The 15,852-nt window shown below is 57.9% G+C and overlaps 2 protein-coding genes across 2 annotated transcripts; one reads left to right on the top strand and one right to left on the bottom strand.

Moving 5' to 3' along the window:
- Positions 1–2,272: 2,272 nt before the first annotated feature.
- Positions 2,273–5,352, top strand: SLS55_001711 (uncharacterized protein; the record flags this gene model as incomplete). Its single annotated transcript, XM_066773201.1, has 4 exons — positions 2,273–2,893; positions 4,205–4,749; positions 4,823–4,975; positions 5,340–5,352. 4 exons carry the CDS (start codon positions 2,273–2,275, stop codon positions 5,350–5,352), a joined length of 1,332 nt encoding a protein of 443 aa, XP_066635768.1.
- Positions 5,353–9,081: 3,729 nt separating this feature from the next.
- SLS55_001710 (uncharacterized protein) lies at positions 9,082–11,028 on the bottom strand (the record flags this gene model as incomplete). The annotated part of the gene is made up of 3 exons (XM_066773200.1): positions 9,082–9,419; positions 9,477–10,757; positions 10,812–11,028. The coding sequence occupies 3 exons, from the start codon at positions 11,026–11,028 to the stop codon at positions 9,082–9,084; spliced, it is 1,836 nt and encodes a 611-aa protein (XP_066635767.1).
- Positions 11,029–15,852: the final 4,824 nt, after the last annotated feature.

Genomic DNA, 15,852 nt, shown 5'->3' with positions numbered 1-15,852 from the left:
CGCGAGCAAACCAAATGTGTGATGTTAGGGATATTCATTGCGAAAAGGTAGAGCTTCGATAGTGGGGGCTAAGATAATCTTGTGGCCTGTGGGTCCTTGTCCGCCTGATCACATGCACGATTACAAGAGCAAGGACTGTGGACGTTGTAATAGTCTGTAGTCTTCCCTTGATTCGAGGCTCCTTTTGTGAAGTAACAGGATTAGGGTTGGCGTTAGAGTTGTTGCTATGACATTGCACTGTATTTCGTATGTGTAGTCCGGCCCTTGCCTTCATGCGTTGATGCATTACATTATGCTATACGTGAAATTATTGAGACTCTTATCATTGTGATGCTCGCAGCACTTTGGGGTAATCTTAAATTGAAGTCTTTCAGGTGTCGACTTCTAGCAACTGGGTGCGAGGCTGAACATGAGCGTCTTTCGACAAGGGTGCGATCGTCGACCGTGGGGGCGGTCAGCCTCGATGATCGTCGCTCCACCTGACACAATCAATCTTTGAACACTTGTAGTTGAGTAGCTGTCTACAGTGATACCGTAAGGCTGTGTAATGTTTTGGATTTGCCTGGGTTGACTGCGCCCCAGCAGTGCCCGACAGCCTGTCCTTATTGAAAACACGTTTAGCATTCACCAGGCTATCTTTCTATCTATGGACCAGTTTTGGCCCCATCTCTAATCTGCAGCCTACTAACCTCGCACAAGGCTGAGGCCCCACCCTACCCACCGGTGTCTGCCTAGGCCGGAAATAACTTGTACACGTCTCATGCTGTTCTGCCTAGACACACCCCTCGCGCGGTTGGTCATGAAAGGTGAGCATATTCCACGAAAGTAATCCAGGGTCTCGAGTGTGCGCCAATACAGGTCAAACAGCCTGTGGCTATAAGTGGTTCGAAATCTCAGCTTCTAGGATATCACATCTTCCTAAAGTTTTCTGCTACATCATCCCTGATGTACTACCGCCATCATGTCAGCAGATACCAATGAGCGTTCTTCCATCAAGTTTGTCCCCCTTCATCAGAACGACGATGAACAGACGCTAGCAGAACGACCGCGCTCATCATCTGCGTACTCTCGAGAGTCTGTTACCCACGGACCCGATCCTGCAGTTGCCACACTCCCGACCTCCCCCGTGGATCGCGAATCAACACAGTCAACCCAATATGAGCCGGTATCACCCAGCACTTCTTTCGAGTACGATGGCTATGACGACGGACACCGAGTCTCTTCGGAGACTGGCCGTGATCAGTACCAATACCTGCAGAACTGGCCCGAGCTTTTCAGCGAACCGCCGAGTACTCTTAGTGCTCTCAGTTTTCCGGAGGGACGACCTCAATCATCACACCATGACAATCCAAGGTTTGAAGCGACTATTTTGCCAGAAAACGGCCAAAATACCAAGGAAGCGCATCCCGGAGCCAGTCCATGGCTCCCTCGAACATTCAAGGCTTGGTTTCTCGGCACTCTTGCGCTTTCGATAGTATGGCTGCTTACTGCGGTCATCGCAATGTATTGGTACTCAGCTACCCACGATGGACTGGGGAATGATGACGGATCCTCCATCATTCTTCTCGGTTGGCGCTTCAGCCCCTCAATCTTCGCAGTCTTGTATGTCCAGATGACAGCAATGTTACTCGACGACGTCAAAAGAACCGAGGCGTTTGCTCGAATGTCCAAAGGGGCGCCCTCAGAGCATACTATTCTGCTTTCTCCTGGGACGTGGTGGAGCGCATTATCCGATGGGATTTCGAAGAAGAAGAACAATGGTCATCGAAGCTGGATTTTAATCTCCGCTGCTCTACTCAACATCATCGGCTTCCTTGCAATCTCGCCTCTCTCATCCTCGCTGTTGGAATCCAAGGATATACCCATCGTCAAGGGAGTTGGATTTTCCAAACTCGTTCCGCAAAAGGAAAGTCCGATCGCTCTGAAAGCGGGGAGAGAAACATATCTGCGCATCATTGGCAATCTGCTTCAGGGTGTCTCGACCTCTGCTTGGATATCGGACGATTGGAGCATGTTTCCTGTCTGGCCAACGACCCTTGAAGATGAACCACCCCTCAGTCCAGTGCTATCGACCTCTGAGCAGACTTGGAAAGCCGAAACCTCTGTTGTCAGTTCCACTCTTGAATGCAATCCTATGGCGGTCGTACGCAGAAACACCTCCTACGAGACAGTGTGGTCATCCTCTGGATACCCCTCGAAAAAACCAAGAGTCACATTCCAATTAGAATCCCGCGATGGATGTTCTTGTACTCTCGAGCTCAATGCTGAGAATATGATGTATGGAGGCACTGTTTGGTCCAAGATTGGGCCAATCAGAACGTACGATTTTGCTGGCTACTCCCTTGCTCGTGATTCATCATACTGGTTCCTGAATCGGTCGGATGAATGCCAAGGTAAGGAAATCCTATTCGTCAGTACGCCTTTATTCGAACTCGACGAAGACGGTCAATTGCCCGAAGACCTCTCATTCCTGCCGAATTCCAGCACGTCAGTACAGGCGTGCTCTTCGCACAACTACATCGGAAATGCCAACATCACAGCATCCTTATCAGCGTCCGCTTCGAGAATCGATTTCGACAGAGAAGAGTATCTGAGGCGGCGATCCAAGATACCGGAGAGCATGCTCAACTTCGACGCGGTTCAGAATGTTACCCTCAGCGCCAGCTGGTACGACTACTTGCCTACTCCCCAACACCAAGTCCGTTCCTCGGGTGACGACTTGTCGATCCTTCTCGCCGCTCAATACAATTTCGACATGGCGGCTATGGTCCAAGATGAAGACCTCATCACTCACGCGACTATAGTCAAACAGCGGGTCCTGAGTGAAGCGATGCAATATTCCGTCCAGCAACCCGGTGCTTCCCGGACCGACTATATTGCAGGCTCCGTCACGGTGCTTGAAAGACGGGTAGTGGTGATTGAAGGGGTTGCGATTACGCTTGTGGCTTTCTTCTGCATCTCACTATGCTTGCTACTCTCGGTATGGATCCTGTCTGGCGAAAAGCGGAGGCCTCTCAATCTGAAAGCCGATCCAGCAGCAACAATGAGCATTGCAGCCTTGCTGTCCTCAAAAGAAAAGGAGGATTTCGATCTGTTCAAGCTCCACCAGTATTCCTTGAAGGCGGTAGAACGATCCCTGCGGCAGAAACATTGCTTTACCACACGCCACACTTTACACATACGTGAAGTTGAAAGAACGCCCAATCAAAGTAAGTGGTATCGACCAGTACTACACATAGTTCACGATAGCTGACCGGAAATAGAAAAAAAGAACAAGAAAGTTGTTTTGACGTCAGACTAGAGGCCTGCTGTGCTTCGTCTGCGCATCTTAGCAGGCCTGATCCTCCTACTAGTTGTGCTAGCTGTGGCGATCATTGTTCTCTACAGCTTTGCAAAACGGTCTCTACTCTACAATACCGCCTTTATATACCAGGCCAACATTGCCGTGTTCAACTCACGAATGTCTACCGTTGCACCTTTTTCGATTCTCCCGACCATGTTCGCCGTCTGTGTAGGTCTCTGGTGGAGTGCTATGGACGGCACTTTCCGCAGACTACAGCCTTTTCTGTCAATGGCCGGAGGTCCGACAAGGCTCAGAAGTGGAGCCAACCTGTCTTATCAATCGTCATATTGGATTGCGGCATCAATCAAAGCGGCTACAAACAGACACTGGGTTCTGTTCCTTGTGACGCTGGGAACATCTTTGTCACCGATATGTACGATGAAACACCCCCAAGTTGGTACACCCACTAACGCAATCGTAATAGTGACAATCTCGATGTCAGCTCTTTTTGAGCGTAGTACTGGAACAATCGTACACTCTGCTGAGATCCCACGGCACCTCGAGTTACGCACAGTCCCGTTTCTCTTTGAGACGGACAGACAGATCTCCGTTCATGAGGACAATCCCGAAAAAGGCCAAGTTATAACCAATCTATTCAAGAACCTTTCGACGAACTGGATGTACGGAGCAACGATCCAACTCGCTCTCAACGGGACAGAGCCCGTCTGGAGTTGCGATGGCTGGAGCTTCGTGCCACTGGATCTATCAACTTTGCCGAATGACACGAGGGCAAACTATTCCGACACCACACTGCTTTCTCCAGCGGTCAACTACTCCGTCAGTACCCCCGCCGTTCGAGCCCGCTTCGAATGCACGCCATACCAGGACCTGAGCAACACCTCTACATGGCTTGTCCCTCAGAATTTGAGCGACACGTCAACATGGAATGTGAGCCGCAATCCAGATGGAGCAGAAATCGGATACTTGATTGGCAGCCAACACCCGCTGGATGAAGACAGCGAATTTGTCGATACGACCGTGGAAGGCCATCTAACCAAGGTCAAATGCTGCGTGAACGAGACGGATGGCCAGCCTGGCAAGGGCTCCGCGATCGGATATTGGTCGCAGAATAACATTGTCGAATACAACTCACGACACGCTCCCATGAATTTCACGACCAAGTGGATCCATGGCGATGCGGTAATAGGATCGTACGACGAGCCCGTCGGCAGTGGGAGCATAGAGACGCACGAGAGACTCCTCTTCATCGACAAACCACAGGCCGCGGCTCTCCACTGCGTACCCAGCATAGAGACAGCCGACGCAAACGTAGTGGTGGACCGCGAAGGCCGCGTCCAAACCTTCTCCATAACAGGCGACCCCACAGCCACAGACGCTCCATGGGAGGACGAATTCGTCGTATACCTGAACGCAAACGACCTGGACCACGTCAACGTAACCGCAAGGTAAAACAAGCCCCTCTCTCCACCTCCGATTCCACAGAAGCAAACCAATCAACAACACTAACCCACATCCCAGCTACGGCATCCTCTTCCAAGAATCCCTCCTCTCCTCCTCGCACATCACGCGCGTCTCCCCCGACACGACCTCCGCCGTCCCGGACGAAGACGCCTCCGACCGCGCCTTCAACGTGCGCGACCGCACCCGGGGTCTCAACCTCGACTTCATGACGTACGCCATGTACAGCCTAGCCCACCAGGACCCCCTCGCCCTCCTCAACACCACCACCATGGACGCCCTCGCCCGCCGCACCTTCTCGACGTTTTTCCAGCACTACGCCGGCGCCGGCGGCAGCGACGCCGGATGGGCGTTCCAACCCCTCAACGCGACGCTGCCGAATGACCTGGGTGCGTATTACGCGGGCAGTCCGGCGGTGCCCGCGCCGCGATCGGGCGGACCGACGTCGAACGGGACTGCGGTGGTACGCATCTCGCGCCGCACAGACGTCCTCGACGTGAACGCGGCGGCGGTGTGGCTCAGCGTCGGCATTCTGGCGTGGCTGGCTGCGACGGTTGCTGTCGTCGCTGGTCTGCAGCGAAGGTACCTAAGGGGGCTGGATCGCGATGTAGGGTGCGTGGCGGACGTGTTGGTGTTGGTTGCGGGGAGTGAGAGGTTGCTAAGGTTGGTGAGGGAGAGGGGCGGCGGCGGCGCGGATGGTGGTGAGAGGGGGCTGGGGGATGATCGCGCTAGGACGAGGTTGGGGTGGTTTCGGGATGCGGCTGGGCAGCTAAGGTGGGGGATTGAGGTCGTCGATGAGGAGGAGGAGGAGGGGGAGGAGGGGGAGGAGGAGGGGGAGGAGGGGGAGGAGGAGGGGGGTCGGCGATGGGCTTGATTGTGTGGACGTACGTACGTGGGCGTCGCGGTTTGAATGATGCTCTCACCTCCACCGCCCCGCCCCGTCGAAGGACGCTGGGTTCGAGTGAGGTCGAGGCAAGGCAGAGGTCGGCGGGCGCGCTGGGCTGCTGCTGCTGCTACCACACCGCGTCAACGCGTACACGGGCGATTTCGGCGCGGTGGACTGCCTGACGCGGCGCTTCACTACGATCTGCCCGGCTGTGTGGAGCTCAAGCGGTCGCGGTCTTGAGTCAACGGGCGCGAAGTCCGCTGAAGTGAGGAAGTAGAGCTGGCACAGAGGACGCGCGCGCGCCGCCTCGGCCCTGCGGCCGTGCAGAGAGCCTGAGCTGCTCCAGATTAAATTAAAACAAGTCGGGCGTGACAACGACCGCTGACCTGGCTGCGAGCGGGATGTTCGATTGCCTCACCACTGCGCTCATTGCTGCGCTGCCTGCCTCCGCTCGACCTCTGATCGGTCGAGCTGAGCGCGCAAGGTCGGCAGTGAGCCGCCACCGAGAGGATCATCGTCGTCGAGAAGAAGGGCGTGAGGAGCCTGCGCGCAGGCAGCGCTGCTGGGGCAAGGCGTCGCAGCAGCAGCGACGACGCGCGCAACACCAGCTGGTGGAGGGCGGAGAGGCTCGATCGCGCGCAACGGGCTCTTGGTTCAATCACAAATCAAAAATTTCTTCCTCAAACTCCCATGCCTGATGGGAGACTCAACGAAAAAAAAAAAAAAATGTGGGTGCCACTCTCGAGCTGCTAGTCTTTTGGGGTTGGCTTGAGGGAGAGTGCACGCTTTGATCTAGGACAAGACTCTGCGACCAAGCCACTTTTAAGGCAGGATCGTGACACGAATCGTGCGAGATTGTCCATGTTCCTGGTGCTCGTCAGTAGCGTAGTTCTTTGGGGGGGGTGGAGAGGAAAAGAAGAGAAGGCTCCGACGGCAAGATCTGGGGGGGCTTTTATACCCCACGGAGGCCGAGCCTCCGGACAGCGTCCACGGGATAGGTCGTCTAGGAAACCATCCGCGCTAAGCTCCATCTGTCTGGGTCTTGCCTGGACCCTGAGAAAAGGACTGGTATGTGCTGATTGGTGGCAGCTTGGGGCAGTGCTGAGAGTTATGCAAGTTACGCAACGTATAGCAGCTTGTGCAGACCCGTCTTGCACAGCAACACTGGGCGAGAGGCGGGTTGCAGCAGGTGAAGTGTCTCGCCGCGTAGCAGTACTAACTAAAGCGCAGGTTGAGGATCTGTACGGCCTCACATTTACGCCTTACTCTCTGTCATACCTCCAGGAGCTCCTTCGCAAGCTCTTCTTGTTCTGCGCGCCCGGAACTGCGCTGCCAAAGGCACCATACAGTCTGTACCAGCCTTCGAAGCTCCGTGTAGAGCAGTGTCGTGTGACCAATATACGCCTCCAGAGGCAGCACAATCCCGCCGAGGCCATCGACGCCGTCCTCACTGAGATCCACCGCAGCCTGCTGAGCCTCGCGTTCGCATTGAGTGAGGCAACACTGACCCACCGCTGGCAGCTCAACACCAAAAATCCCCTTCCACGTCCCCCGAGCGGCCCTTCCTCAGCGAGCTCGACTGTCTAGCTACCAACGGCCGTAATACAACAGCAGTCGGCACATCTGCTGCCTCTTCTCTGACACACACACCGCCGGCGGGGATGGAGCCCTTGTCGTACCTGCTCATAGCCAACGACAACGACCTGCCGCCGGGTAGCCAACGAAAAGCCGCGCTGCCGCGTAGCCGTCCGCTCACCCTCACCCTACTCCACCGCACAGCCCATGTAGCCAGCCCGCACAAGCCGCGTAGTCCCGCAAAGCCCGCTTAGGCTTATTCAGCTCACTCGGATCACCAGCAGCGCCGATGATGCCACTGACAATGACGGCACTCCGCCCATCAGCTTACAAGGGAAGGTGGACGGAAGCTGGATTGACAAGGAACGTTTACAGGTGGCGGCGCGGCGCAGCATAACCTCGGTGATCACGGCAGAGGACAAAGCGAGTGCGGTGCCAGGGAGTAAGGGAAGAAGCTGGGGTAGATGGGAAATGGAGCAGGGCAGCGAGCGGGTCTTGATCTGCTGCTTCGCTGCCTTTGGGTCGGTCTGTCTCTCTCTCCCCTCCCCTTTCTGAGAACGAATCTTTCAGGTGATGCTCTAGCTTGCACATAGCCGCCGAGTGCGGGCGTTCATCAGACGGAAGCTGGCCGGTCTGCGTCGATACGTCTTGTGCAAAAGGGTCAATGGTCTCGACTGGCAGACAGGATGATAGCCTCGTTAAGCAGAAATTCAGGCTGCGCCAGTTCTGCCAAAGTGTTATTTGGAGTGTTACAAGCCGTACCTTACGGACCTCGAGATTCCTCGGCACTCTACGGGCACGTCGTCCTCCCAGCTTTCTACGCCTGCAGCCGAAGCCGCGTCCTGCCTCGCTTCTCAAGCTAACCGGCGCAGCATCCAGGACAACCACGCCATCTCTCCGATTCCAGCGGCGTCGAGACGTCTCCTCCCCTCGAGAATCGTCGCACTTTGTTGAAATCCTGCCCCCCTTCCCTCATGTCTGCGGCGCTTGCACTGCCATAAGCTCGGCATACTCCGAACGGAACGCTGTTTGCTGATGCCCGGGTTCCACAAGGAGTACTCTCGAGAGTCGGCCTCATTCAGGAACCCCAGTCCCGCACGAACGTCTCTATTTGAACGCCTCTGCCTTGCGCTGGCCACCTCACCGGCACAAGACCTACCAGCTGGCATGTCTCGGACAAGCCTGGGTGCATCTGAGTTCAGTGGGAGCGGATCCCCTACAGGGCTACAACAGAGGAAACGAGAAGACCGGCAGAGTACAACGTCCTTAAAAGCAGCTAAGGCGAAGAGCAAGTAAGACGCCATGTTGAAGGGCATGGTTCGCAACGAGAAGGACCCTTTCCTGAGATATTGGTACCAGCTCGACTTTCTCCAGCTCGACTTCCTGAAGAGCAAGAGCGAGCGCAAGGCATCATCGTCCATGGGCTACCTTTGCAAAAAATGACAAACAGCGTGACGACGCACGGTGGCATGTTTTCCATTCTGCAGCAACAATGGAAGCGTGGTGGATACAGCATGCCAACTACAACCGAGTACCAGATCACACTTTAACAGGCCGAAGCACAGAATCCCACGCAAGCTCGCAAAGATCACAACCACGCTGACCCGAGACTACATATCTCTTTTTCGCGGCGGAATTCCAGCGGATAGAAATCGTGAAAAGAGAGTCCGAAATTGCGCTTGGCAACGCGGCAGCTCATACTTCATGTGCAAAGCCTCCTTTTTGTGATGATGATGATTATATACAAAGCCGCACCCGCTCTTTTCACACGATGATATGCCCCCAAGCAGGCTCGGCTCGGTCAGCTGCTGCATCCAACCCAGCCCCCTCTCAACACACACATCCCCCCCATCCACAATCAGCCCGACGCCTCCTCCACCAGCCTCGGGAACACGGGGGTGCCGAAGCCGGTGACGGGATCCCAACCCTCCTTGGCGGGGAAGCCGTCGCCGCCGCAGCCGACGGCACTACCAGCAGTAACGTCAGTGTAGGCGCGGCGGCCGCGCTTGTACAGCCACGGATTGAGGAAGCCGAGGGCGGGCTTGCCGCGGGCGAGCAGGGCGTCGTTGACGAGGGCCAGGATGCCGGCGTGCAGCGGCGTCGAGGCCGACGTGCCCGAGATGACGCCCTCGGTGCCGTTCCAGAAGTAGGCGAAGTACTGGCCCTGGGCCGCGATGTCTGGGTAGGCGCGGCCGGCTAGGTGGAGGGTTCAGCTGTGAGTACATAAGGGGGAAAAGGGGATGTCAAACTTACACTTGTTGTACAAGCCGTCGAACTCGCCGCCGAGGCCCTCGATGTATTTAGCCACGACCTCCTCCTGGTATGCGGGGCGGGCGAAGTAGTTGCTGAAGCCGCCGCCGCTCGAGTAGGCGTTGTGCACGCGGCCCGTGGCGTCCGTGTAGCTGGGCCGGTACGCCACCACCTCCGGCTCGAACTCGTGCGTCGCGCCGACCGTCGTCACGTACGGGCAGCTGGCCGGGAAGTCCGGGATGAACTTGGTCGCGTTCTTGCCGTCGTTGCTGACGCACGTCCCGGCGGCGCCCACGCCCGAGTCGCCGCTGGAGAAGAGCACGGAGACGCCGCGCGCGCCCAGCTGCGCGAACAGCGAGCACACCTTCTTCGCGTACGCCGCCGGCACCGTCTGCTCGCTGTCGCCGTACGACGTGCTGATGACCTGCGGCAGGTCGGGCTGCGCCAGCACGTAGTTGAGCCAGTCGAGGTAGGGCTCGTTGGTGTTGGACGGCGTGGAAGTGTCGGGCGTGAAGGGCGGGCTGCCGCCCGTCGACCACGAGTCGATGTGCACGTTGGCGCCCGCGATGCCGGCCTGCGCCTGCACGTCCAGGTTGGCCTCGCGCGAGATGCCGTCGGCCGCCTGCGCCGCGCTGAGCGCGCCGTCCTGCACCGGCCCGTCGGCGATGGACGTCTGCGTGAAGTTGGCCGCGTCCGCGACCGCGTCCGGCCGGTACTTGCGCAGGAACTTCTCCGTGTCCGGCCGGATGGGGATCTCGCCCAGGTAGTTGGCGAAGCCGACGCTGCTGGCGCCCGTCTGCGCGACGTAGCCCTTCGTGCCGTACAGGTTCTGGAAGCATTCGGGCGTCACGGAGCTGACGTTGCACACCTTGGAGATGGTCGAGTTGGTGCGGGGCGCGTAGTTGGATGACACCCACGGCGCGAGCTCCAGGGCGTTGCTGGCCCTGGCGCCGGTCCGCATGAACGACGTGGTGGGCTGGATGGCGTCGATGTGCTCGTGCAGGTGCTGCGGCAGCGACCACTTGGAGGTGCGGACGAGCTCGCTTCCGTCTTGGTGCTTGTACACGCTGTACTCGGTGTCGAGGAGCTCCTCGATGGCCGACACTGGCAGCGTCACGTCGATCCAGTCCTGGGCCGGGCTGTGCTTCAAGGCCGAAGCATCGACGCCACTGTCGGCGAGCCACTCGTGCACAAGGTCGAGGGCCTCGTTGGAGGGCTTGATCAGCTCATTGACGTCCTCAACGCTCAGGTGTTGTCCATAGCGGTCGTGATCCGGGTCGGACACTGTTCATGCGGTGTAAACAGGGGTGTTTGCCTGAAACAGCAAGGGGAGTTTACCTTCATACAGGTGCCGCTCAAGCTCGTCGAACTGGCTCTGCTTCAGACCAATGTGCAGGTGGAGCACGTGGTCGTCAGGAGCACGGCCTGCCCTGGACCATTGGCGGGGCACGTAGTGGGTTTCCTTGACCGTGTATGGGGAGCGTGCACGGATGGGCGATGCAAGGACGCCCTGTGCGGCGGCGGCCAGAGAGATCAGAGCGGTGAGGCGGACCATTGTCTTGTATGTCGAGAGAGAGGACGGAGCGCGCAGCTGCAGGCCTGAGCTGGGCGACGTCGGGGCCTATTTATTATCGAAGCGGTCGGCGTCATGGTCGGTAGGGGATGATCTCGCAAGTGGCCGGAGCCAGGGCAGAAGGGGCATCTGGCATGGCGACATGCCGTTCCTGGCATAATGCTGGTGGATCTGCTGCGCGGCGGTAACGCGGCGGGGCGTTATCGTCGTCGACGGCGGCACGCTAGTCCGCGTCGGGCAGGTGGCTACAGCCGGTCCCCAGTCAGTTCCCTTGTCCGGTTGGTCCATGCGAATCGCACAATACGGGGCAACGCTTACTCGACCCCAAGCTATTTTCCCGCATCTTGGCTACATTGGCACCGTCGCGTAGCCCGATCGCTTGCACGTCCTTTGATTGCTCCACGCTTGACTTAAGCGACATTATCCGACCCGGCGAGAAAACCGCGTCTTTTGCCACGACGACTGACTACTTGCGGGTGTTCCATGTTGATTGGCTTGCCCGATAACGCCATCTACGCATTCTCTATGTCCGACGAAACGTCTCCCATTCAAGATGCCAAGAACCATGGAATATACATGCAAAGCTGCCCAGGTCAGAAAGACTTCACTGATGTTTCAACATTTCCGGGTATATTCCAACACCTGCACATGTATGCTTGGAGAAGCGCTTCTTTTCCATGGCAAAGCTTGCAGTCTTGTCTCCGACGGCTGCGCATCCTTCCACGTATCCCTCGATATCCAGTGTCCGTTCCAAAGGTGGCGACTGGTTTAGCTCGTCTCGAATGGGGACCTGCCGGGCAATGACACTACAGAGCCATGCTACCGCACCATTGTTGTCGCCTCGCATACGTGATGGCTTTATGCGTGAGTGTGTGCGCGAGCATCGTTGCGGAAGGCGTCGGCGCGCGGCCGAAAGGCAGGGAAGTCGTATTGGGATGCCGGAGACGAGATGGAGTGGCGTTTGGACGACGTAGAGCGCTAACGCGCGCAGTGGCAGTGCAGCTGAAAGCGGGCGGGCGTTCGGGGGGTTGGCGTCATCGTAATATTGCGTGTCTGGAGGGTAAAGGTGGTGAGAGAGGGAGGGTAGAGCCGGCACTGGCAGCCGTGGCTCGGCAGTATAATGCGCGCGACGCGTCGCAAACAATACTCCAGCCGCTGTCGCGCTGCCGCGCTGGTCGTTTCAACCGCGGCTTTGGTTGCGGACGTTTGTCGCAAGTTGTCCGTGGCAAACATCGAACGAGAGTTAGCGCGGGCAGCATGCGTCGCAGTCAGCGTCGCTGGGCGCGCAGTCACTGGGAGGCCGGGCGGCGACAATCGAACATTGACGCTTGTGAGTATCGCGAGATGGCAGCACATGCGAATATTTTAGATACATAGCAGAGGTGAGGTGAAGTGACTGCAAAGCTATCGAGCGTTTCTTACGCGGGAGGCTGTTGTTGGGAGCTTGCGCCATCGCGGCGCTGACTGCAACTCCAAACGGCGAAACCCACGATGAACAACATGACACGGCATTGGCGTCACACAGGTCCAGCAGGCTGCTGTGGGAAAGACCAACATAGAGGCGAGAGCCACGATGGCGCAGGATCACAACAAACGTTGATAAGAAGTCACTACAACACAAAACATTCCATTCTTCCTTTATATCGCTGACTTGCCTTGCACTTTGAATATTTCGCTCAAAATGAACCAATATTTGCCGCTTTTACTCTAGGCGCCGCCCACAGGACACTCGGCCCCGAAAGGCTTCACGGCGGCCATGTGGACGAGACACTGAAACTCCACAGTTAACGGCGTTAGCCCGAGAAGCCTCGTGCGATTGAGCGCCACAAGGGGGGAAAAGAGGTGAGATGAGGTATCCGCGCCTCTTCCTCGAGCGCCGGCGGCATGTCCAGCGAGCTCAAGGAAAAGATGAGGAGTCCTCGTCGCGCCGCCCGAGGAAGTGCAATACGGACGACGCTTTGATTTCCAAAAATAGCCCCAGGCCACGCATGACCTGGGAGCGGATTGCACATTGTTACAGTTACTTGATCAATGAGGAGCTACTCTGAAGAGAAGAAGTGGTTGGGAGAGTGATGGAGGACTTAAGTAGGCGCCTCGGAGGAGCGATTGATCCGGCCGCAGATGCTGTCTCCTGTCACCCGTGACTTGGCGACCTGGAAACCGCACCGGACTAGACCCGATTGGGGGAGGTGATCGCTACGGAGCAGCCGCGTGCGGGCTACGGTGCCGCGTAAGTCAGGCACGCGCCGCTCTACTGACGTCATCTATCACGGCATGCTGGATCGGCTCAAGAGCCGTTCGCTAGGCACTCGCAAACAGCAAAAACAGTGCTATCCTGGCTACATAGGGAAGCTATGCAGCGGTGGGCTGGTGGCTTCGCAGGACCACGCGCGGCGGAGCGGCGCTCACAAGGCGGGCAACCATTCAACTGCAATAAGATCCTCAGTTTCATGCGCCATTCAGCTTCGTAACCTTGTCGATGCGCTTCTCTGCTCTAGAAGTCGACAGCTCCAGGCTGCCGGTTGAGCGGGACAGCGCGATCGAGGACACTTACGACCTCTTTGTGAACACGTCTCTCACCATGAGCAATACATTCTCCTACACGAGCGATGGCGACGAGCTTTGTATGACTTCACTTCTCTGCGGCTTCTTCTGAGATGAACTGGCGGGAACAGCGAATCGCGCCAGCGCACACGCAAGTGATGACTCGGCACGAGCTCCGTCGCTCGATCAGTTGCTGTCAGACATCACGCTCTCCGCCGGCCCTCTACAAGTCTACTCTTCAGCTCGGTAGCGTGTTCTCCGGAGGAAGTTTGCAGCCATTCACCACGCGCTGGGGAAACACCGAGCAGAGTGCAATTTGCTCGACGCTTTGCATCAAAGAGTTCTTGAGGATGATACGTGAAACATGAGTAGCAAAGGCCAGCAAGCTACAGGCTGGCCTTTTTCCTGCTTTGACATGCCCATCAACCTAGTGAATCACGTAGTCTCGCTGTCAGCGCCAAGTAAAGCCTCAGGGCAGCCTGTGAAAAGCAAAGCAAGCGTCTTCCATGGACCTGCTTCCGAGCGCTCCCACGCCTGTACGAATCTCTATGGCCCGTCTTTGGACAAGCGCGCCTACCCCTGCGCAGGTCCGCAGACGGCCTGCAGGACAAGCGTTGCGCCATCATCCTTACCGGCCTGGCACTCCGGTGATCGACACGCTCCACTCCACCCGCGATTCGTCACACCTGCAGCCAGCCAGCGATAGTTAGCTCCCCGATCACCACACCCCACTCCCAAGAACGCCATCTGCAAGGATCCCCCTAACCCCCACCCAAATCCCCACTCTTACACCACCCCGGTCACTATCGGCAGCCCCTCCTAGGTACATAAAAGATGCCGCAGAACCTCCCTCCCGCGCTCGCCGCCGCCGTCGCAGAAGCCACCCGCTCAACGCCCCACTGGCCCTTCAACTGGCCCGACTTTCCCAAGCGCACAGCAACAACCAGCCCAAGCCCAGCTCCCAGAAGAAGAAGAAGAAGACCGAACAACTACAGCGACGACCAAAACCGCCCGGAGAACGAAGAAGAAGAAGAAGACCGCGCCTCCGCCTCCACCCCATCACCACAACCAGCACCATCATCGTCACCACCACCACAACCACCCACAATGCCACCGCCCAACCCCGAGCAGCAGCAGAAACCCCAGCGCCTTATCCCCCTCGCCCCCAGCACCGCCCCGCACCTCACCGACCTAACCGCCACCCCGCCCTTCCACCGCTGCACGCCCCCCATGCCCCTCGGCGAAGGCCCCATCTACCGCGCGTCCGACAGCACACTGCACTGGTTCTCCTGCCTGCCCGACGGCGCCACCACGCCTCCCACGCCGCCATCACTGCACATACTCCGCGTAGACGCCCTCACCGGCGACGCTCTCGTTCCCGATACCCAGGCCGAGGGGGTGAACTACCGCGTGCTGCCGCTGGCGGAGAGCGTGACGGTGGCGGCGTTCAGGGAGGGCAGGGACAAGGGGTACGTGTGCGCGTATTACGCGGGGATAGCGTGGATGGACGAGGGGACGGGGGGGTTGGAGGTGGTGCGCGAGATCGTGGTGGGGGAGGGGGAGAGGGGGGCGCGGCGGATGAACGACGGGGGGTGCGATGCGCGGGGGAGGTTTTGGGTGGCGGAGATGGATCTGGTGGCGGCGGGGAGGTATGGGGGGATGAGGCGGGAGGGGGGAGGAGGGGGGCCCTCGTTCAGGGAGAGGGATGAAAGGGAGGAGGAGGAAGCCAAGGGGAGGCTGTGGCGGTTCGATCCGGATGGGTCGTTGCATGAGATGATGGCGGGGGGGTTGGTGTGCGGGAACGGGTTGGCGTGGAGTCCGGATGATCGGGTGATGTATTTGAATGACTCGGTGCGCGGGCTCGTGTATGCTTTCGACTTTGACGTCGAGACGGGGGAGATTGCGAACAAGCGGGTGCTGGTGGATCGGAGGGATAGCTATGGGGAGCCGGACGGGATGGTGACGGATACGGAGGGGAACTTGTGGGTGGCGGTGTATGCGTCGGACCGCATCATGGTGTTTTCGCCGCAGGGAGAGCATCTCAGGGATGTGTTGCTGCCAGCGCGCAACCCGGCGTGCACAACGTGGGGAGGGAAAGACTTTGATATCCTCTACACAGCAACGGGGAAGGATAGGGCTAACGAGTCGGATGAGAAGGATGAGGGCGGTCATATGTTCATGTTCAAGCCTGGCGGAGGCGTGAAGGGATTCGCAAAGCACGTCTTTGCTGGATGAAACGGCTTTAAAGAAGAAAGGAAAAGG

Source organism: Diplodia seriata (genome assembly GCF_021436955.1).
Source record: "Diplodia seriata strain FDS-637 chromosome Unknown scaffold_2, whole genome shotgun sequence".
Classification (NCBI taxonomy): Eukaryota; Fungi; Ascomycota; class Dothideomycetes; order Botryosphaeriales; family Botryosphaeriaceae; genus Diplodia; species Diplodia seriata.
The sequence above is the reverse complement of the archived record's forward strand: the minus strand, read 5'-3'. Positions and strand labels throughout refer to the sequence as shown.